The 25,546-nt window shown below is 35.3% G+C and overlaps 1 protein-coding gene across 6 annotated transcripts in view; it reads right to left on the bottom strand.

The window, feature by feature from the left end:
- The window catches only part of CRPPA (CDP-L-ribitol pyrophosphorylase A), a 326,915-nt gene that overhangs the window by 83,648 nt on the left and 217,721 nt on the right, over window positions 1-25,546 (bottom strand). For 5 of the 6 annotated variants that reach the window (XM_073238749.1, XM_037003634.2, XM_073238750.1 and 2 more), the window contains one exon: window positions 23,646-23,777. In XM_073238749.1, the coding sequence (XP_073094850.1) occupies window positions 23,646-23,777 (132 nt within the window). Of the gene's footprint in view, window positions 1-1,033; window positions 19,451-23,645; window positions 23,778-25,546 lie in introns of those variants that run through there. The other variant, XM_073238748.1, reaches the window with a different exon arrangement.

The raw sequence follows: 25,546 nt of genomic DNA, 5'->3' as shown, positions 1-25,546 counted from the left end.
AACTCAAAATGGATCAAAGACCTGAATGTAAGTCATGAAACCATTAAACTCTTGGAAAAAAACATAGGCAAAAACCTCTTAGACATAAACATGAGTGACCTCTTCTTGAACATTTCTCCCCGGGCAAGGAAAACAACAGCAAAAATGAGCAAGTGGGACTACATTAAGCTGAAAAGCTTCTGTACAGCGAAAGACACCATGAATAGAACAAAAAGGTACCCTACAGTATGGGAGAATATATTTGAAAATGACAGATCCAATAAAGGCTTGACGTCCAGAATATATAAAGGGCTCACACGCCTCAACAAACAAAAAACAAATAACCCAATTAAAAAATGGGCAGAGGAACTGAACAGACAGTTCTCTAAAAAGGAAATACAGATGGCCAACAGACACATGAAAAGATGCTCCACATCGCTAATTATCAGAGAAATGCTAATTAAAACTACAATGAGGTATCACCTCACACCAGTAAGGATAGCTGCCATCCAAAAGACAAACAACAACAAATGTTGGCAAGGCTGTGGAGAAAGGGGAACCCTCCTACACTGCTGGTGGGAATGTAAATTAGTTCAACCATTGTGGAAAGCACTATGGAGGTTCATCAAAATGCTCAAAACAGACCTACCATTTGACCCAGGAATTCCACTCCTAGGAATTTACCCTTAGAACGCAGCAATCAAGTTTGAGAAAGACAGATGCACCCCTATGTTTTTCGCAGCACTATTTACAATAGATAAGAATTGGAAGCAACCTAAATGTCCATCGGTAGATGAATGGATAAAGAAGATGTGGTACATATACACAATGAAATACTACTCAGCCATAAGAAAAGGGCAAATCCTACCATTTGCAGCAACATGGATGGAGCTGGAGGGTATTATGCTCAGCGAAATAAGCCAAGTGGAGAAAGAGAAATACCAAATGATTTCACTCATCTGAGGAGTATAAGAACAAAGGAAAAACTGAAGGAACAAAACAGCAGCAGAATCTCAGAACTCAAGAATGGACTAACAGGTACCAAAGGGAAAGGGACTGGGGAGGATGGAGGGGTATGGAGGGATAAGGGGGGAGGAAGAAAAAGGGGTGTATTAAGATTAGCATGCATGGTGGGATGGGAGAAAGGGGAGGGCTGTACAACACAGAGAAGACAAGTAGTGATTCTACAACATTTTGCTATGCTGATTGACAGTGACTGTAAAGGGGTTTACAGGGGGGACCTGGTATAGGGGAGAGCCTAGTAAACATAATATTTGTCATGTAAGTGTAGATTAATGATAAAAAATAAAAATAAAAAATGCAGTTCCTGTGTGGTGACCTCCAATGAGTTCTACACAAAGGTATAAAGGGCATATCAAAGTGAGGGCAAAGGGCCTGTTTGTGTTTATAAAGAGTATCAAAGCCTAATTTGGCTACCCAGGAAATGAACTAAGATACGCTATGAAGAAGAACTTCCAACATCAGCACTCTCTGGAAGAGTCATACCAGAAGATGATCATCATAAAACCTCAACAAAGATCCAGGTGATGCTGCAGTTGTAGCTGCATCCATCCCACCGGTTCTTGGACTTGGCATTGGAATGAAGAAGGAGATACCTAAGCTGGCCTGTGCTTTCATTAAAGCAACAAATTTGACTGGATCTATACTGTTGGAACTCAACCAAGAATTCGGAGAAGTGCAAGTTGTAGTGCTCCAAAAGCTTATGACTACAGACTATCTACTGTTAAAAGAACATATGGGATGTGAACAGTTCCCAGGAATGGGTTGTTTTAATTTGTCTGATTTCTCTCAGAGTGTTCAAGTACAGTTGGACAATATCCATCATATCATAGACAAATTTTCACAAATGCCTAGGATGCCTAACTGGTTTTCTTGGCTTCACTGGAGATGGCTGGTAATTATAGATCTGCTTTGGTTATGTAACTCTATTCCTATTATGTTAATGTGTGTGCGCAAGTTAATTGGTAGTTTAAAACCTATACATAATTAAGTTACTCTACAATAAGATATGTCAAAGAAATAATCAATCCTCCCATGTTTTCTTCCGTCTGCTACCTCGATAGCTTTTCTTCTTCCTTCCTAATTACAACCCTTAAATAGAATTCGTGCCTCATATCGAATTTACCGAGTATCATAATTCCTCCAAGTGGTAAAGATACCTCAACTGAGCATAGAAGCCACAGGGCATATATCTGCAAAGAAGTAAAAAGCTAACCTTTTCAAACAATATGGCTTCTCTCTCACTTACCAACTTTACATCTCCCTGTATGGCCCTGGAAGATGACTGGTTAGCCAGAGACGGGTAAGATTCCTCAAGGGAGGAACAACCTAAGACAGGCACAGTCACAGGGGGGCCATGAGGTGAGAAATTGGGGATCAACAGTGGTGAGGCTTAGAACCTCACCCCCCCCCCATTTTGAGAGAAATCTTCTGCATCCGTGGATGTTTTAATGCCCTTGTCTAGCTTGGATTAACACATAGTCTGCAGGCACACACCTGATCATCTACAATTGCTCTCTTACAACACTAAACTATGTTTTCTACCTTTATCTTGCACCTACCACTTCAGCATTTTATTAAAAATAAAAATAATAATAATAATAAAGGTAGAAATGTGGGATCCACATATAAATCAAGTATAAAAATCAAGCGAATATTCATATTTGACCTGATTGTTTATAGTTCATAATGCATGATCAAAACCTAAAATTTCTGTGATGAATGCCCTTGTACTGTTCACCATGTAAGAACTTATTCACTATGTAAGAATTCGTTCACCATGTAAGAACTTGTTCGTTATGCTTCAGAAGATTGGAGACTGACGAGAATTAGGCTTGAGATGGATTAATGATTGTGCATTGAGCATTGACTCTCCCCTATACAGAATTTTATTGTTGTTAACAACCATTTGATCAATAAATATGAGAGATGCCCTCTCAAAAAAAAAAAAGAAACCCCAGGTCATTCTGATAGGTTTCTGCACCACCACCATACCCCATCCCACAAAGAATCACAGAGAGGGGTAAAAAAAAGGGCATAAAAACACTGTTTACAATATTCCCTAAAGTATAGAATTAGGAATCCAACCCAAAATAAAGTAAGCTACACAATGGTCCCTGGAAGCAAAGATAATTAAGATAAATGGATAATTAAGGTGAGTTCTATTGGAAAAACAGTGTTATGGCTCCCCAGTACTCTCTGAAATGTATCCCACCAAGCCAATCCTGGCAATAAAACAGAGCCAGTGTCCAAGATCTATTCTTCCCAGAAGCAAGTATTCCCATTGAAATTTTACTTTTTAAACAATTATCTTTTAAACTGACTTAAGCTTTTACTCGACTTCTCTGCAAAATTAAAAATAAATTAATACACCCCCCACTTGCAGCTGATTAAGGTAGCCCAGGCCAGGAAACTGTCTGGATCTTGAGGCTACAGTCAATTTAAGATCCTACTGCAGCGAGAAGGGCATTTCCCAGAAGAGCAGAAAAGGGCCACAGCATCTCACATTTAGAATGATACAGAACAAGTCCTGGGAAGTCCTCAGCTTCATGCTGGCCAGGAGTTATGGTCTGAGAAAGAACAGTGATATCTAAAGTAGTCAAATTTAGTATCTTCATCCCAATCTTCAGGGCCAGGCTACAGGTGCTCCATTATAAGAAAGTCTCTTTCCCTTGACAGGACTTTCTCTCAGGCTATGTGTTTATGCTCTGTTCTCCAAGGTTCTTCCCTGGAATGGAGAACATCTATTCTTGCCACTTCCTGGGAGCAGACCATGGTGCTCCAGCTCCATTTCTTACTCTTTATTCCTCTTCAAAGACTGGTAACAGACTGGTTCTGGGTTCCCAAGCATGCCAAGGCCAGGATTCCTCTAATTCCTCTCTGCTCCACATTCCACAGTCATGGAAAGATGATACCAACCTCCACACCCAGAAGATACCATCCCCAAATAGCCAAGGAAAGAAGAGTGAATTATAAAATAATCTAAAGAGGAATATAAACTATGTAGTTTTATTTTTAGGATAAACTAAAGTCAAAAGTCCACTAAATGTTAATAATATGGCTTCCATTTTAGAGTGAGTGCATGTCCTTTTTTCCTTTTTGTTAAAATTAAGCAGCTCTTCTACTAAAGCCTCAATGAGTCGGTGAGCTTTGTGATGCATGAGGTCCAAATACAGCTCAGTCACTTATTGCCTTATGGTGTAGGGAGTTATTTACATTTCTGGGCCTGGGAATCCTCAACTCTGTATGGTCAAGCCATTAACACACATACCACAGGACCTTTCTAAATGTCCATGACAGCATATATGGAAGTGCATGGCACAGGGTGCTCACAGAATATCAGTCTTCTTCCCATACTCTGTGAATGGTTAATTTCAACAAATGCCCTTCCCTTAGCAGCTTCACCCTGCTAGGCATGGGGAAAGGAAGAAAGTAAGATATACAATCAGAGTTAGTGGGGTTATCTAAAGACAAGATGAGAAAAGAAATGCTGTAGGTACAGATAGTGTGCATTTAAGAGAAATGCAGTGGTGCTTTCCAAACAATGTGGCTGTCTGAACTTTGAAGATACAGAGTCAGAAACCTGACTGTTCTCGAAGACACTCTCATTTTGCTTTTCTCTGAATGGCAAAGGTAGCTAACACCTTGATTACTCAGAGTTTTGTACTGTTTCCATAGTAATATGTCTTCCTATAACTTACTGATGTATATGATTTTAATATACAAAATATGCCAACCCTGTTGATTACACAAATGCTGGAGATCACATTTTAATGAAACACAACAGCCACTTTGTTCATCTGACAACAAAGTTGGGAAAACTTTTCAAAAATGGCAAAAATCCACCCAAACTCAGGTCAACAGAATAAAATAAACATGATAAATGTAACACACCTAAATCATAAATACACCATTGTGAATCTGAAGAAAGCTGGAGGGTACGAAGGAAAACCCAGGGGCAGAGGTTGGGATTAGGCAGAAGGGGTCATGGTGGTAGGAGGCTTTCCACTTACAACTGTATATGGTTTAGGTTTAAAACCATGTGAATTCACTTTCCCTCAAAAAAAAAAGAAAAAAGAAAAAAGGAAATATATTTGTAACTCTTCGCAATGTCTCATTTGCACAAACAAAAAACTGAAGTTTCAATTCAGGAAAGCATATCTCCTTTATTCCTTTAGATAGCAAATAAATATCTATTTTCTATTGAAAACCAGGAATTTTTTCATTTGAATTTTGTTTAATATGAAGTAATGAGAAGAACTGCAGCACTCTCAGCACACGCTGCCTCTGTACGAGGAGACGACAAAACCCCAGCAGGTCCCCCCGGCAGCATGAAGGCCCTGCGCCTGAGGATGAACCCAGCCCCGACTAACATGCCTGCCTCCAAAATAACAAGGCCGGTAGAATTTAGTGTTTGTTCTAGCCAATACCAGAGGACAGGACCTTTAGAATTTAGTGTTTGTTCTAGCCAATACCAGAGGACAAGACCTTAACCTCCCTTTAGAGCATTTACTAAAATGGGCTTACAATTGTGAATCCTTTCTCTGTCCCTTTGAGATGCGTATTTATCTCCCACAAGTCAGAACTGTCTTTCTCAAGGACTAAGAAGCCATTCTTTTGTGTCATTGTCAGGAAGGACGGGGCTTGGTCTCACAGACTCTGTAGGAGGACAGCATCCTAACTTCAATAATTACCCACCAACAGACACAGCTGGCCTACTCACATATATATGGACCAACCTTCTGTAATTTTTCACTTGAATGCCATTCTATCCCTCCCTATTCCTTCATTCCCCTTAAAAGGCCCAGTCACTTCTGCAGAGCAGAGGGGAGCTCAGCTGTTTTCCCTCCTGTTAGTAGTTACTGAATAAAATCTATTTTACCACTCTGACCAATGAATGGTTTAGTTTATCTCTGAAAGTATAGTGTCTTTGAAATATGTAAGGACTATGTACAAATACCCTAATTAATTTTTAAAATACAGATTAGCATCACTGCACAGAATTTTTCAATAAAATCGATTAGAAGAAATCAAAGAACCAAAATATTTAATTGATGCCCCTAAGTCTTCTAACAATCCTATAAAACACACACACCACTTAGTAGAATTTGAAATTCTAATTCTGAAGGAGCCCAGAAAAACAAAGAAAACATTAATTCTGTAAACACAGACTAAAATTTTTTTATATTACCATTAAAATAAAATTCTGAATCACACTTCCATGTAGAATTTGTCTGTTTCCTAAGTGTATGGCCAAAGCATAAACTAAGTTTTAAAAACTCCAATGAAGATTTTTCTCTCCCTTGATAAAGGATTTTTGCATTGACTAGAGAATCCATTAAGGCAGATTCATTAATGGTGTTTCTGGTTTACAAATCTTGTTAATTTCATGGGCCCAAGTCCATCGGACAATCCATTCCAATGTATTCCAAAACCAGCACCTTCAGATCTGTGAAGTTTCAAAAGAAATAGCTTTCCTTATGGACATTAGTACTTTTCTACAAATAGATGAATTTCTACCATTTTACATTAGTTCTTGTGCAAGAAGCACACTGGCTATGCTTAAAAACACTCACTAGGTGACATATTATTCATCATTATAGTGCTCTTCAAATCATGCCTCAGCATAGCTATAAACTGTTCAATGTTATGAATTATGAGAAACATTCTCTCACACTATAAATTAGAAATGTTAATGTACAAACCTCAAATCTACGAAGTATTTAACAAGTTGCTTTTTTACATCAAGAGCAGTATTTCATCACAATAATAGCTACATTTCTGATATCCACCTAGAAATACTATACACATGATCTACATTAAATATTTTCTGCATGGCATTCACATTTCTACAAATTCAAAACACTTCTGAAGTTCTATGATTCAAGGCAGAGATTCAGTTAAAAATGTAAGTTGCTGCCTAATTTGATTTCTAGACACCATATAATTAACTAAGCTGCAGCTGCCTTATGGAATATTAGGATGTCATATAAGGAAGTCAAAATTTTTTTTGCAAAAAATTTCACAAAAGCGAAACCACAAGGCTTTTTCCAAAATGTATCTTATACACTGAAATGCCTAACATTGTGAAAGATTAATAAACTGGCACATCATCAACTCCCTTAAGCAACAAAGCAGGTAACTAACAGACAATGAATATTCACACGATAATGCGGTGAGAAAGCAAGTATAAACCTGAAACAGAAACACCTAGTATATAGATAACAAAAACCGTCATTGCTTAACAGTGCACTAGGGAATGGTTAGTGAACTCTTCTAATTCAAAAGGAGTTTTACTCTTGGCTTTTAGTTTCTGTTTTTATATTTTTCTAAACATTCTTCCCTCAATAATTTTGAGCTACGTCTAAAAATGAAGGTAAATAATTTCAACAGAAATATAAATACATTAAGAAATCAAATTCATTGCAAGATTAATGAATCAAAGTAGTAATTATAGATCCTATAAGCTGAAACAAGAGATCATCAAGGGAACACCCACAACTCACTCAGTATAATTCTATTTAATAAAAGATAGAGACATTTAAAAAAAGTTAAAGTTTCTATTTGATGTTGCTGTTGAAGGAAAAGTTTATTAATATGTTGATTATATATGTAAAACTTCCTTGATTCTTTAAATTATGTCTGTAGTTCCTCAAGGTTTCAACATAATCATATCATTTGCAAATATTGATGGGTTTTGTTTCTTATTTTCCAGTCCTTTAGCCTTATATTTCTCTCTTTTGTCTTACTGTACTAGTTAGGACACCCAGAACAAAGTTGAACAGAAATGCTGACTGTGGCCATTCTTTTCTTGTTCTTTATTTTAAAGACAATGCTCGTAACACATACTAAGTTAGATGTTTGCTTTAAATATTTGGCATGTGATCATTACCAAGTCAAGAAATTTTACTTCTACCCTGACTTTGCTAAGAGTTTATCATGACCAGATGATGGTTTTTATCACATGATTTGCTCCAACTATTGCAATGATATTACTACTCTTCTTTAGTTTGAATATGTGGAAAATTACTGCAGCAGGCTTTTTAATAATAAATCATCTCTAAATCCCTGGGATAAGGAATTCATATTTATAAATGATATTAGCCTACAATTTGGAATTTATTCATTTTTACCAGTCCATAAATTCAACTGATAACATATAGTCTTAGCACTTTTCTGTTAATACTTCACACACCTTTGGGAATACAGTAAATAGGTGCAGCATAAACAGAAACCATCAGAGAAGTACAATACTTCAACAAGAAAGGCAAGATACTACACAAATCTATGATGTTCTGATCATATTTGCAAGTATATGTACATTTTTGCACATTACATATTAGTGAACATATAGTGAGTAATCACCTACTATGTACCAAGCACCATGCTAGAAATAAATCAGTAACCCAAACAAAAATACACATATACATATGAACACAGACACAGCAAACTCTGCCTTCTTAGGACTCACATTTAGTTGAAGAACATGGACAAAGCATATATAAGTAAAAAACACTGTGCACCAGATTATGTCATATTGCTATACAGAAAAAGTTTGATGGGTAATGGGGAATACTTGCGTGGGGGAAGGACAAGTTCAATATTCAATACAAATCACGTCTGGAAAGAATTCAATATGCTAAAGGAAACCAAAGCTAAGCATTATGATAAACAATATAAATAAATGAAAGCTCTCATTCTTTTCCCAGGAAAAAAAGCCAATTAAGGCAAGGCTGATAATGTGGCAGAATAGTAGTTCTCAAACCATTTCCTTGAATTGCAACAAAATAAGGACTGATGTTTAGAGCATGGCAAATCTCCTTCCACTCCCAAGGAGGATGATGGAATGAAGATGAGTCAATTGAGTATTACTACTACAGTAGCTAATTTTTACTAAAGTAAATGTTTTTTAAACTTTAAAATTATTTTTAGTAATATATAATTTACAGTGCATTTCACAATTGTCTAAAAATAACTGTGGTTGGCATTATTTCAAGAGTCTATCCAGCTGTACTGTAAGATCCCCTAAAAATCTGATATTACTTAATTAGTAAACAAGCACCAAAATTTACATCACGTGGCCAGTGTCTTCATGTTATACATTTACTAAGATAGAAAGATGACCCAAATAATTTCTTACAGTTCAGTCTGTTGTAATAATTTACTATTAACTGGATGGCTTAAACAACAAATATTTATTTCTTACATTTCTGGGGGCTAAGCAGTCCAAGATCAAGGTGCAGGCAGATCCACTACTTGGTGAGGGCTGGCTTCCTAGTTTGTAGACTGCTGTCTTCTCACCATCCTCACATGGTAGAGGATACAGGAACTAATCCCATTCATGAAGACTCTACCTTTGTGACCTAATGACTGCAGTAAGGCCTCACCTCCTAATACCATCACACTGGAAATTAGGATTTGAACATAAGAACTAGGGGAGAGACATGAACATTCGGCACATGATTTTAAGAGACAACACTCTGTCATTTGGGTCTGGTACCACCTGTTCCCTATGCTGTGGGGATGGCACTGCGATTTTCTCCTGGGAATGCACCCAGTCCTTGCACTCATCCATGTAGTTTGGGTGAGCTGACCTGGCTCCAGAGGTGGGCATATTAACTAGGCCTGGTTAATAAAATGATCATCCACAGGGGCTATAGTAATTGAATCAGGAAATAAAGACATGTTTCATAAACAAGCTTAATGAGAGTGAGAAGCAAGATATTTGGTAAAATTACTGACACAGAGACACTCTCTTTCCACTGAGTTTACTAAACTAATAGATATAATAAACCTGGAGCAGCTTGTGGTTATGTTTGATACTATTTAGAAACCACATAAGAATAAAAAACCAAGTACAGGGATGGAAAAGAGACAGATGAAAGAGAGAAAGAGGAAATCTCCCTTTGGACATTGGGGTCCAAAAATGCCTAAAGCAATTTTCTTGGATTTTTCAGTTACATTGTTAAACCAATTTGTATAAAACAGTTAATTCATATATTAATTTAATTTGCTTAAAAACTGATTCTGCCTTGATCTTCCACCAGTAAATTTAGTTGAAACTGACATAAATGCTGCACTTTAAGTTTTGGAATGATCACAAAATTTTGTTCAGGAAACAAAACACTGAACTCTAACATACATTAACATAAAGCTACAGGAAGTAACTTTATACATGTTGATTAATAAGTAATACATTTCAGAGAAAAAAAATCACCTTTTCCAAAATTTCAAGGTAGCTAGTTGAAAATTTAAAGGGGAAGTTAAAATCCACACTTCTATGTTACATAGCAACCTGTGTGTGACAAGTATTTTATTTCCTAGCTCACTAAAAATTATCAATATATTTACCAAAATTATAATTTTGTAATTTGCAAACAGTATATAGTTTACATTCTCCTTTGTAAAAGAAAAAAATTGAATGAATCTGGCATTTTGACTAAAAGACTTTTGTTTCTCATCTAAAATATCTTAAGAATCAGAAAAATACATGACACTTGAATTGAGGCAAAGGTGAATCTGAATCAAATTAATATTTAAGTAATATAAAGCAATTAAAACAGGAAGTTAGTAATTTAAGCATCATATCTAAGTCAATCTTTGGTTACTTGATGAGATAACTACAGAATTCTAAAATTTCCACTTACTGTTCAGCCTTTGAAGCTAAGTGAAATGTCACGGAGAGAAAAATTCCCCTTCCTTCACAAGCCTTGTTAAAGTAGAAAAACTCTAACAGTAGAAACAAATTTAGTGATTTCTGAAATTTTGCTAAGATATTTTTAAAAATCATAATTTGGTAAGCTTTTGGATTTTTACTAATTATTTTTCTTTACTACACATTTTAGCTAGTCAAGAAATTCACTCTTCTCGAAGGCCTCAATGAGATTGCTCTCTGCTATTTGTCTTAGCACACAGGCTTCCTGAGTAAGTAAAGTCCCAAAGAGATACTAGCTGAAAGGATCTGTAATTTCAAGTTTTCAAGTAACATACAGTGTTTTTAGAAGATGGAAGCAGAATCAGCCATGCTGGCAGCAGAAGACACAATCGCTATTTCTTAGTACTTATTTTCATGAATTTACCACAGGGTCATGCTTGCTATTGTTATCTAGCCTCTGAGAAACACATACTTGTGGAAATAATTAAGCTTTAAAAAGCAAAAGTTATGCACTTTTAACACCTAATTAACCTGATGTAGTTCCTTCAGTGAACCCACCCCCTGAGGGCAAGGGTCAAGTCTCAGTCATCATTTGACTTCCTCAAGATGTCTTACAAATGGGCTGACATACACTTAACAAAAACAAAGCAAAACTTGTCTTTTATTCAAGGCCTTAAAATAATTAGCAAAAACTTGAGGAAAGGTAAGAAGCATTTGCTTGTGCTTTACTTTATTTGAAAAGTATATTTGTGATGAATATTTTCCCCCACTCAAATTGTGATGTCACCATCAAAACCTGGTGTTCTTTTAGTTCATGAGAAAAATGGAAAACACGTGTTTGGAGGCACAACTTTGGAAAGTATGAATGAGTCTTTTAAAAATTATATCAGGCGGGTCATTTGTGAAAAGTATTAAGCTCCACCCCAGATTGTTTATATACTTGTTCAATTCGTAATTTTTAGTTAAATGCAAGTCTTCATTATTGAAACTGCTATCAAGGTTCAGAAATATTTGGCAATGCATAATTTAATTGTTGCTCTATGATCAGCATATTTAGGGAAAATTATGTACCATTTTCATCTAGAATATTTGATTTAGGAATCATGTCAATTTTCTCCATGCACCTGAGCTGAGAATGCAGGAACTAGATTTTTAGCAATTTCTTATCTAGGTTTTTAGTCTATTTCTTCTCATAAGAGTCAGAAAAATCCTAATATGTCTGCTAGCTGGGTTTTCTGAAAGAGAAAGAGAGAGACCACCCTGTCTGAAAAGCCTAAATGCTTTAATTGCATTAAGACATCTTAAATATGAAGATCGAAATTTAATAAAGGGATAAGAGGATTAAGATGGTGAAGAACATGTCACAATTATTTTCAACCCTAGCATGTATATGTGTATATACATATATGTGTGTGTATATATAGCACACACACACACACATATATACATATATATACATCTATTTAGCAAAGCTTATTATTTAAAATTCAAACCTAAACAGATCAAGTCAGAATCAAAGATATTTACCCAGTAGACAGACAAGAAATGATCTGACTGTTCACTAGAAAGGAACTAGAACTATATGGTATAATGTAGAAAATACACTCACACGTTAAATAAGTTCATATGTAGGTTGGTATTTAGTTGCTGATATCTTTTCACAAGCGTATAGCCTCACTGGGGATGCAAAATGTTGTTTTTGTTGCCTTACTTTATGGTAAGAATAGAGCATAAGGTTGAAGCAACAGTGTAAGCACATACCAGTAGGTAGTACATAGATTAGTTTAATGTTCCATATTTCAACACATTTCACATTGCCCCAATTTCAGACTGCAAGCCAATGAACAAAATATTACTTTCCTCCTTTGAATTCTTTTAATGAAAAAGTCTTTGTAGTAAACAATAAAAAAGAAGTAGAGCACAAACATTAGTTCCTTGTGTTACCGACCTGCTTGCAAAGAATCTGTTCAAAGAGCAGATCTGTGGCCTATTAATGAGATTTATTAAGATTTAGAAGCTTCAGGCCATAAATACACATTGAGAATTATATTTTTAAAAAGTACACAAAAATGCAAAAGATTAAGATATATAATTTTAGCTGAAAAAAGTGGTAAATTATCTGTAGAACCCTTTAAACATTTATGTTCTTATATTTTTCCTGATACAGAGTTTTAGAATGATATAGTGATTAGAAACATATAAAAAATAAACAATGGCTGAAGCATAATAATAATCATGAATAGTGCCTTTGTAAAACATCTGTGTTTTTCCTGTCCATTAAAATCCAGATTCTTAAAGAGTTATTGTTGATATGTTTGTTATTAAACCAACTCATTTCCTAATAGCATTAGTATATAATTGACAATATGCATTCAGTAAGAGGAAGCTGAAGCTTAATTAAAATATATTCCCTTACCAGTTGTCAAAAGTGAGTAATGAGATGGGTGGAAAACTAATAAACCTCCCTGTTTTCTATATACAAATCTATATGCCAAACATTACTCATTCTCCCTGATTCTCAATGGAGAAGATCCCTCTATATTTCCACTGTGATAGTAATCAGAAATGCTGATAGGATTCTCAGACAGTAAACACATGCTCTAATTTTGCAAACTATTATCTTTTCTAAATACTGCCTGTTTAGGGCAGAAAATAAAGAATTTACATACAACCACTCTTATTCCTTGAAAATGGTCCTCAGAGAGTCTCTGACTTTGGAAATGTTACCCTTAATTGACATGGGATATCTAACAGTCAGTTAATAGGCCCCAAATATTTCAAAGTATTCAGACATATTGTCATTGGCTTAGAATATTAAATTTTAAAATAATTATCTTGACTTAATGTTTAGGAGAATATCTCATTTCACTTCCCACCCTATTTGATGTTTTCAAGTTCTCTAGCACACACATGATGTTTTCTACTTGATTAAATTAAACATTCAATTTTTGAGTTCTTTGTACAGCTGCTTCTGCAGTTTGGATAATTAGTGTTCCATAAAATGAAAATAAACAGAGAAAGATATCTCCCTCCCTCTAACGTTAATTAAGGAAAGTCTACATAAAACTTCTGTGGGCAATATATATACAACACATTTTATTTCAAAGGGCTGAAATAATACCAAATACATTAAAAAATATTCATTTTCCAGAGACTAATTAATTATTTAGTTTGTTCTTTCAGACTGCTACATCTATTTTTTTTCCTATTTCATTAGTCAAAATATCAGAAATTAGACAAAGACTGAAATTATATCTTATTTTCAAGGTTTCATTGGTAGTAGTGATACAGAAGAAGTTTTACTGGACAGACAGCTTACAGGAAATCAGATCACTCCCAAAGAAGTTTTTCAATGTTTCCTACAAGTACACTAACATGTCTTTCCTGAGATTACCAGCAGTATTTCAGTTGTCAGATTCACTGGCTTTCAATTTCTAAACCTCTTGACTTAGAACAGCAACTCTGTTTTCTGCAAAAGCTTTTCCAAGTCACTGTGACACAACTATTCTGGATTATACGCTCTTAATGTAATGGGTCTCAACTTTCTCAATGCAATACCACCATTTTATAGCAATTCTTTTGTAATACTAGCTTCACTAACCTGAATTAAAATAATATAGCCTATCTATAAATAAATGCCCCCTAATGTATTTGACATAGCTATGATCAAAAGTGAGCTCATTAAAGACAATTGTACAGATTTACATACAACCACTCATTCCTTGAAAATGGTCCTTAGAGAGCCTCTGACTTTGGAAATGTTACCCTTAATTGACATGGGATATCTAACAGTCGGTCAATAGGCCCCAAATGTTTCAAAGTATTCAGACTTATTGTCATTGGCTTAGAATATCAAATTTTAAAATAATTATTTTGACTTAATGTTTAGGAGAATATCTAATTTCACTTCCCACCCTACTTGATGTTTTCAAGTTCTCTAGCACATACATGATATTTTCTACTTGATAGAAATGTTTCCATTTCCGTGTCTCTCTATCACCCTGCTATACCATCTCCCATTGTTATTACTCTATTCACATGTCAAAAAAGTACTATGTGTGTGTGCATGTGTAATCATATGTCCATGTATATATATATATATATATATATATTCTGTGTGTATGTTTTTCAGATTTAAATATCTCTAATGCTATTCAGGTTAGAAACCCTTGATTTGCATGGGGTGGGTAACAGAAAATAAAATTCCTAGCTTATAATACCAACACTCTAGTATTACTGTGGTGGCCAGCACCTGACATGGCCCCCAGTGAACACCATCTCCTGGTATACATGCCCTTGTGTAATCACCTCCCTTGAGTATGGGTCAAACTTAGTAATTTGCTAACAGTGAATAGAATACAATAAAGGTGATGGGATGCCACTTAGTGACTGTGTTACAGAAGACCATGACTTTTGTCTGGTCTTGTTCTGATATGAGACACTGTAGGGACAGGACTCTATGGCAAGGAACAGATAGGCCTCCAAACATGAGTCTGTAAAGAACTGAGGCCTCAGTGCAACATCCCAGAGGAAGTGAATCCTTCCAACAGCCATCTAACTGAGTTAGAAAGCAGATCATTCCCAGCAGAGCCTTAAGAAAGAGCCAGAGAAACCACAGACACTGTGAGATGATACATGTTGCTGTTCTTTTTAAGCCACGAAGCTTTGGGGTAAGTTGTCATGTGGTAATAGCTACCTAATACATTGTTCGAAGGAATTAGTTCATTAGTTTTCCATGTCCATTTTCATTTGTACTGCAGCTTTTTTTTTTTCAGTAAAGATTAAAGAGAGATGTGTATCATAAGTTTGTATCTAATAGTCCATTTGATTTAGGTAATTATCATAGCTTACTGCCAAGTAGACTAACCAAATTCCCTAAAAACAATTTTGTTTTTCAAACTTACACATTTTGAAGAGATGTTATCTTTTATGCCCTTCATATTTTTCTAAAGAATAACTAAGTCTAAACAACAAAAGCTGAAGCAATATTGAAAGCAAAGAATATTTAGTCTCATAAATGTTCCCACATCGGGAAAGCCTGATTGATGACTCTGAACAGGGTATTATGGGTTTCCGTGAACAGACTGTGAGCCGCACGTTTGTTGTGCATGTCATGGTTCAGTACCACAGAAAGTACTGTTGTGTTTAGTAAATAATTCCCAGTTAAATTTCAAGTAATTGCTCATGTAGGAAGTAGAGTTTTAAAGTCTCACCTCCCCCAAGATTATTACCAAAAGAAAAATTATCTGTGCTCTGCTACGTGATAGCATATGCCTATTTGTTCTCCAAATTATCACGCACACTTGAAGGATGACTTATATGTCTAGAGGACATGGATCAATTGGGGTGCAGTTGAGAGGGAAAGATTGGTGTCATGGTATCCTACAGATTCAGGTTCTTTGGCACAAAGGTATTCTAGAGCAGTTGGACCTGTTCATATAGTTCGTAATGTTTCATTATGAATTTAGCTAAAGTAATTACAAAGAGATTCATCACCAAGAATGTTTTCTGGATACCCTTTATAGTATACACAAAACTTTCAAAACTCAGTAGAGAAGGACATAGTATTTAACTACTCAAGAACAGAGATCTGGTTTATACTTTGTAACAGAAGACCAAGATCAATTTACACAGCTTTATCTAACTTAACATGGTTGCCAAACTTCATGTCACCACTCCATATTTCTATTTTGGAGGTTTATAGAAGGAATCTCATGAATCTTTTACAAACACTTATTTTTTAAAAAATTACAGGCTGCTCTGGTAACTTTCTTCCTTTTTTAGGTGGCTTCCAGAGCTGTAGTTGTAGGAACAGGAGAAAAAGTGGCAGGAAGAAGGTAATGGAGCTTCTCTGCTTCGCCCCCAATCTCTCCAGGAATTGGTTTTTGTAGCTCTGACAGCTGGTGCAGTCCTTTCCCATGGCCTCTCTAGTGAAAATACTCACTAAGCCAAACATTGCTTTTAAAATGTCATTGCTTTCCCTTTGTAGCAATTCCAGTGGAATGAAGGCTCAAAGGAGAAGAAAGAAAATGGATAGATTAAAATGGTACATACTTCCTGTCATGCTAACATATTTTCTTTAATATTTTTCTTATGTATGCTAAGCCTCTCCCTGCTATGGACAGGAAGTTTGTATCACCCTCCCTCCAAATTCATATATTGGAATCCTAACCTCCATTGTGATGGTATTAGGAAGGGTGGCCTTTGGTTGGTGATCAGGTCATGGGAGTGAGGCCCTTGTGAACAGGATTAATGCTCTTATTAAAAGAGAGCCCAGAGAGGTCTTATCTCTCCCTGCCATGTGAGAAGGCCAAGAGAAAAGGACTATCTGCAAGCAGGAAGAGGGTTTCTCACCAGACTGCAACCGTGTAGGCACCCAGGCTCCAGAACTATGAGAAATACGTTTCTGAGGTTTACAAGCTACCCAATCTATGATATTGTGTGACAGCAGCAAAATAGACAGACACCACCCCCTTGTCTTCTGCTTTATTAAAGTGTCTGAAAAAAAATTCCATCTCTAAACTAAATTAAATATGAACTACAGTAAGTAATTTATCAACAAAGTAGTTAACGGCAGTATAGGTCAAGTTTAAGGTCATATAAAAAGAGGCAAGAAAAGCCAGGCTCAGTTCCAGAATTTCTGTGTCAGGGCAAGACATGGCCAAAGGTGTCACCTGACAGCTGGCACACCTTCCACATCTCCAGCTTCTCATCTGACAGAGAACTGTAACACCCAAGTTCTGACTTCTGCACCTTACAAATGGATGTCAGATAACTTCTATCACTTGTTCAAGGTCATATGGCTAGTTTTTCAATTGGAGAGGAAAACACTAATTCAATGCAAGTTTCCCAATTCTGGGAAACTATTTGAATAGTTCTGGGAAACATTTTAACCATGAACCTATGTGCTTCTATCTGTAAAGCCCTGAGCATGTAAAACGCAGATTAAATAGAAAACTGCAACAGGACTTTATAAATTTTATAAGCTTTACAAAATTTATTTTTATAGAAGTACATGTGCAAAATTTTATTTTAAAATATATGCTTTCAACTGAGACACCATGCTGAAAGCCTGGGTGCAGGCAAATGACAAGTGTCTGGAGGCAAATACAACGTCTCAAAGGCGCTCTGCATGATTCCAGCCTAGGACCAGATTCTAGGACCCAGGTTGATGAGGCTGATACTGAAAAGTGGCTCAACCAATGCCTTCTCTGATCATATCCCAGCTTTCCATCCTGTGCTACAGACACTACGGAGAGAAAAATATCTACATTTCCCTAGCTTCTGTTGCATCTAAATTCTAAGGATTCTATTATGCACACATAGGAGACTTAGCAGGTAGAAGTGAGAAGACTTGCTTGGTGCCAGAATCAGGGAGACTAGATTTAGGGCAGAGACTTTTCATTTTCTGAATTAGCTATGATAGAGTTTGCACACAGGGTTTCCTGACATTGTATTTACCTAGGCTCAGTGATGGGAGACATTTTTATTAGCAGTCCCACATTGTGGTGCATTTCTGCCAACTGCCCTGCTCTTGGCTTGGTAGAAGCCAATCTTGACTCTTCAGAAATTCTATAAGCTGCAAAATACCCCAAAACATATCTCTTTATTTTAAACAATCAATGATAGAGTTTCTTGTTTACAACTAAGAACCTTGGACAAGAACAAATGATTTCAAGAAAATCTGAGAAACTTTCAAATGGTCATTCTCCATTCCCTTACCAAACTTCATCTCAACATTCTACTATAGCACCTGGTATACTGGACCCTCACTGATATGACAATCCAGTATAAATTAAAACGGTCAAAGAGTTGGTTCTAATATGTCAATATAATTAAGAACCACTGACCTAAGTCCATTTTCCAAGCCTGCATCACCTCAGACTTTCATTAGAGCTTGAGTTGTGAACCATACAGAGTCCTAGGTATACCCTTGATCTATTGAAATAGATTCCCTGAGGTACAGACTAGGATACTAGGAATCTGTGTATTTATTAAATTCCTCAAGTGACTATAATACTGCCAGCTGGAGACTTTCCAAGTCCCAGTGTTTAGAAGCCACTGGCATAGAAAACTAACCATTGAGGCCTAATATAAGTTCATTAAAAATAATTTAAATATTTCTTTCTCTGAGAAATCCAGTAGATGACTTAAGCAAGGGAAGGCTGTAAAAATCCTAGATCTGTACTTCAAGAAAATATCTAGTAAGATGGCTCATGTATCTCTGTGAAGAAGGTGGGTAAGTAAAGCTGAGTGCAAAAATCAGTTGGGTGCAGTAGCCAATGGTACAATGTCTATACAAAAAGACTATTCAGTGGAAAAATGCCCTTCAAACCTAGAATTTCCATCTGTGAAACAGTATAGCTTAAATTGCATTACAGTAACCAGAAAAGGTCATTGATTTTTCATGCTACATGTCTATAGTTACTTTGCTAGGGGCTCTGATTCACAATGTTTTCACTAAGGGCCCTAAGCTGAAAGAATGCCCACAACCTGGAAAACCTCTGGCAAGACTGGGTAGACACTAGATTTAGCAAGTTAATATGACCTAAAGGGTAATTTTTTTTTCTAATCTCAACACTTTTGACACCAAATATGTGGAGTTTTATTTTTCCCACACTAACAGTTCTGACCCTAGCTACCTGGAGTTAGCGCAGACCACAGGGTTAAGGGCTCAGCCCCACGAGACTGCCTTCCACTTAGGATGTTGATCTCAAGTACAGGCCATCTGCTCGTCTGATGAACAGGCTATAGATCAGGGATTCCCATGCCCTCCTCTTTGGGTTTGATAATTTGCTATAATGGAACACAGAGTTCAGGGAAAGTTTATTTCCTATCACCAGTTAATTATAAGGAATATTATTTTCTTTGCCTTAAAAAACAAGATCACAAAAATATTTTAGACTTCAACAAAATTAAGACTATAAACACTAAGCTATTGGCTTAAACAGTTCATGCCAGACGTACTAAGTCTCTATAAGTCTACTGCTATATTATCAGATATAGATCTTCAAATACTGAGAACATGTCGCCTAAACATAATTTTATATCATGGACACCACTGATGATTTGCATAATAAAGTTGGATTAACAGGATGAATGAAGAGTAATACTTTATACATAGAATTATTTAATACTTAAAAAGGGAGTAAAATCTTTTATATGGATTAAACTATGATTTTAATTTTCACAGTAATGTTTGTATGGTTATTTTAGAAAGAGGGAGAGGACCAACAAACTCACCCAATTGTGAAGGCAAACTTTATGATGCATTTCTTGTATAGAACATAAATTTTGAATCTTTCCTTATCCATTTTCTATGTGAGGAACTGAGCGTTGGATGTTAAAGCCAGCAAACTTTATACTGTACATAAGTGGTCAGGCTAGTCATTTAATCCAGAACTTTAAGTTTAATATACCCACAAAGATCTTATTTTAAATTATTTTTTGAGGCCACTAGAATATTTTAGAGTAAATTTTGGGAAAAAAAAGTGAATTTATGCTTTACTGTATTGATATAGCTAAGGAACTCACATATTCAGCAAATAATATCTCTGTGATCAGAATACATACATATGGTGTATATCTAGAGTTAAGCAAAGCATCTGCTAAAGTTTCCTATATCAGAAAGAAAATACGGATAAATTGAGTTGAAACATTACAAAATCAGATGCATTTGTCAATGATTGAATTATCAAGAGTTATCAGTAATTGATCATCTACAACATTTTGGAACATTTATAGATACTAAAGAAGGAATCAACCCTTATGCTTCTCTAAATTATTTTTTTCCTTAAAGGTGCACACAAAATGTAAATGACATCTAACTTGTAAATTATATGAAGCAAGTACATCTAATTAATTGTATGCTATATTTTAGATCCAAAAAAGATAATAAAGACTGAAAAAACAGAATGAAATTAGTAAGTTTAAATTAACCAAACACAGAAAGTCCTACAGATGTGTGTAAGAGAACTTTACACAAATACTAATAGAGGCTTAACAGCATCATATGTTTAAAAAAAAAACAACTTACATAATTCTATTTTAACTATAAACACCATATACATCAACCCTAAAGGTACAGCCAAAAAACCAAGATCATCTATAGTACCAGAATTACCACAAACATAACAAGGCAGATCTTTAGGCCAGGAGATCATATGGGCAGCACAGATACTTAAGTCAATTCAATATATCCTCTCTTCAGGAGGGGGCTATCAATAAGCTGAAAACTTACCTGAGGGAGCAGCGCCAGATTCTACGTCCTATGAAAACTGGTTAAAAATCTAGAAGGGCTTCACTGATTATAAATTTAGAAGGACACACAATAACTAGCTATGAAAAGACTCTAATGGCTCACACAAAGATGGACTAGATTTAGGGAACCAGGTCTAACGTATGAACAATACAAGATGTCATATCTCACAGCACCAAGGAAAGCACAAACCAACACTCTCTTCACTCAGTCATGAACAGAAGCTCCACCCCATGTATCTTCATATCCTTAGTGGTTAGAAAATGTCTGTCAAGTAGGCTCTTGATATCAGAAATATTTATTTGACTAAATGGAAAAATTAGTATTGAAGTACAAAAAGACTGTGTCAATAGGTAGTAGTTTCTTTAGGATACATGTGAGTACTTTTCAAATTTTCTTTTACGGAGTCCCATGAATTGTCTGCAGTTAAAGGGTTACAGGAGAAAATAGAAAATGGCATACCCTGTGTACCTAATTTGGAGATATGAGTGCTCATCAGTAAGTTAAAGATTTGTGAGAAGCCCTTCATTAAAGAAGTCTATTTGGCTTCATTTACTGATGTTTCCCAACTGTTTTAACCATAGCCTTTTCTCAGTGGCATATCTGATGAACATCTAAGGGTCCTTTGGTGAACAATTTTAAGGTGGAATTATATATTGGACATCGGGTTGGTCGGTAAAACTGAACTTGCACCTGTGCCTCTGAGGACGAAAGTAAACCCCATATTTTAAACATTCTCACATATTTGAAACATCTTCACTATTTGTATTTTTAAGAAAAGACAAGCAACACCTAAGTAAGCTATGTTTTCTCCCTAAAATGAGGAGAAACATATCTTGAAGGCCTTGCAGAATTATCATCTTCCCACTTTTGGTAGCTGAGTAAAGAGGTAGCTTAGAAGATCTAGGTTTCCTCAAAATAACAACAGTTAGAGACCAAGCAGCAGACTCAGTGTCCTCCTTTCCAACAAAGCCACTTTTCCAATCAGGGACCATCACAGGTACAGAGTCACAAAGATACATACTGTACTCTTACCATAAATGAGTAGAGCATGGGAAAATCAGTATTTTATTATTAATAGGAACTCTACAGGTAGAGCAAATAAAAACACAAGTTGCCAGTTATATTTGAATATCAGAGTAACAAAAAAGAATTTTTAGTATAAGTATGTTCCATGTATGCTATTTGAGACATACTTGTGTTAAAAAATTTTGTTTATTTGGCACCCTACATTTCATCTGACAACCATATTCTCCACTAGAACATCAGCTATATTGCATACAGATCCATTTTCCCTTGTCCTAAATCATAGGATAAAGAGAGTTCCAGGGATTGTGTGTGTGCTAAAGTTTCTCAGCTTTTGAGATTTTCCTCAATGAACTATATATTTGCATAGCATAGTGTCACTGCTATGCATCCATGACTCCTTTGAATGTCACAGTAGAAAGAACTGATTTATTTTTCCTGCCATAATAATCTCCAGTACAACCGAAGACAATCTATTGAAGAGGAAATATTCCTGAAAAAAGATACAGGCCTGAGTTCCTATTCTTACTCTGCCAGTTATGTGTCCTTGGGCAGGTATATGTATCTCTTTAGACCTTGGTTGTCCTCAATACAATAACCTTAACATTTTACAGTTCCATGATCCTAAGTAAACTAAACTTTGCCTTGTTCCTAATGACTAACCAGAGGTCATGTGTGCATATTTTGGAAGCAGAGAAAAGAACTTCAAAGTAAAAGAAAAACAAGGGACTGACTAAAAGATGGCTCTTATATTTGATTAAAATTCCCTTTTTTTCCCAAAAGAAATGTTACCCTCAGGCTAAACAGGCACCTTAAATATTTCATAAACAATAGCTGTTATTCAGCAACCATATAACTTTCAATACCTTTCCTGCTCTGGACAGTCAGTACCAAATCACTTTTATTTCAGATCATTAAAAAAAAAAAGCAGTTGACTATTTCATTTCCTTGACTCCTGTGTGGTACCTCTAAGAAATTATAAAGCATTCTGTAAGTTCGATGAAAGATATCTACACACAAAAGGCAAATCCATCTTCCCTAACAAATTCTTCAAATAATTTGATTTAAACAGCATTTCTCTGCACAAAGAATCTATACTAATTCATTTTGCCTTCAGCTTAACTAGCTGCTATTAAAAGACAGTGACAATAAGATTTTTCCAATTAAATACCATGCCCTTCATAATCTGAATGCCAGGCATTGCTTTCAAATGATTAAAAACTTTATCACCAACATTTTTAGCATAACATAAAATAAGTAAGTGATTTCAAATTCTATAAAGATCTAATAGTTGTGAATTTAGGGTTGCCAGTTAAGAACAAAAGTCCAATTAAATTTGAATTGCAAGTTTCAAAATCCAAATTTGGTACATACTTAAGATAAAATCATTTTTTTAACTGAAATTCAAATTTAACTAAGCATTCTGTATTTTTATTTGTTTACATCTGGTCTCCCTATATGGGTTTACCCAGTATGAGATATTTGCCAATTTTCATCTCTCTTTCCCTAATGAAAACACTTGTTTTGATCTTTTATTTGTCCCACAGAGTCAAGAGGTTCTACCTATTACAGAATATGAACAGATGAGTAATTTTACAACCAAAATTGTTCTTATCACTAATATCTCTTAGCTTTTAACAAAATCAGGTTACCACCATGAAAACTGTAGTTCACGGAACATACTAAAAATACCAACATTTTACCTACCTGTGGGTAATATATGAGAAGGCCACATAATAAAATATTTCTTTTTTTCACTTCTTTTGCAAATTCCCTAATCTGCATTAGGTTTTCCATTTTCTGACCAAAAGGTAGTAATTTATAATCAAGAAAATGTACCTGCAAAATAATAAAAAAGGTAACAATTAGCATACCATAAGCTTTACTTTCCTTTGAGAAATATAACATAAAAGCAGCTCAAAGCACAAATATATTATTATAATTATGCAATCAATTTGTGTTAATTAGCAATTCAGCATTTCAAGCCATAAATAAATAGGATAGATGAATTCTTATTTATAAATACAGATGTGGTAAACCCTCATTGAGAATGACATTCTCAACATTTGACAACATTGAAAAATATAAAATTTTAATATTGTTTAATATTGTTTAATATTGAAATTTTATATTTCATCAATTCATTCAACTTAATTCATAATTTGTCATCTGAAACTAGGCTACACAGAAATAAACATATATATATGTTAACAATATCAATATAATTCAAAGGAGTGCTTATCTAAGTTTATAAGGTTTTTTTGAAGAATCCCTTTCAAAGTAATTAATAATACTGAAATTCTAAGAAATAAAGATCTAATTCTTAAATTAAATCCAGAAGAATTTTATACAGAATTATTTTCTTGGCAGTGTTAAACAGTGTTACTCTAAAAATTATTCAAGTGGCTATTTTTTAAATGTTATCTTTCATTTAAATTTTAAGGAATTCAGGTGATCTTTCCTCATTTCTGTTAAGGTTTTACAATACTATTTCTCTTTGATGGAACATAAGATCTTAATCAAAAGGATAGCTTCAAAATAAGCAATTTAAAATGCAAATGGACATATAGAATGAACATATATTGTGTGTTCTTCCATAATACCAAATTTAGTAACTCTCAAGACTTACAATTTGTTTAATTATATCCTTTAACTAGAAGCATTTTAAAATATACTCCATCCTGACACTCTTACACCGATCTCTTCTCTTCGTCTCTGCTCATTCATGTGAAAATACACTCTATAGAAAATATACAACCAAACATCTTACTATGTTTTTCTTTAACATAGCAGAATGAGGTCTTTTTTTTCGCACTATCACATTGCATTTTGCTTTTCCAGGAAACACTGCTTATATAACATCCATTTTTAAAGAGAATTATGTGATGATGTGTAATGTACATTAATTTAGTAGACATTCAATACTTATTTCTTGACTTTTCATTAAATATAGTTAATTGTAGACATATAACTGCTACCTCATAAAAGAAACAAAAGAATAGCGAAGAAGTCAAAAAACTTAAGAAGATGAAAAGCAAAAAGAAAATATTTCAGGTTTTTCTACCTGCTAACTGTCTGAACACAAGATGACGTGTGATACTATAACCTTGGGTTCACTTTCCCCAATTCTGTTTCCCCAAAAACTTATCAAGGTGAAATTCCAACTTTTTTCTTTTCTACCAGGCAGCATTTGCTTATGTAAAAATAACTCCTGCCTAGTGAACCACAGCCAAGCTGGAAGAATTGTGAACGAACTATAAATACTGGACCTCCCCCAGTGTAATTTAACTTGCAACCAGGTGTTCCCTAGCTGGGACCTGGAAGCTAGTGACTGTCAGCTACTGCAAAAAATATTAGTTCCTGTTCGTGGCTTGAGCATTCTAAAAGGGTGGCTTATGTGCCACCTGTGATCTCGTTCCCTCCCCTTTGAGAAGCCAAAGTAAAGCAAGGAGAAATGGGGGGATGGGAGCAGCCCTTATACTAATGTGAGATGATGAGCTCAAGAGCTAAGGCTGAAGAGGTATGTCCATTTCTGCCCTGCCTCTTTTCCTGCTTGTAGTCTTTTACAATCTTGGGCAAACTAGTACCACAAAGGCTTCTAGCCTTAT

Source organism: Manis javanica, chromosome 6 (assembly GCF_040802235.1).
Source record: "Manis javanica isolate MJ-LG chromosome 6, MJ_LKY, whole genome shotgun sequence".
NCBI classification, from domain to species: domain Eukaryota; kingdom Metazoa; phylum Chordata; class Mammalia; order Pholidota; family Manidae; genus Manis; species Manis javanica.
The sequence above is the reverse complement of the archived record's forward strand: the minus strand, read 5'-3'. Positions and strand labels throughout refer to the sequence as shown.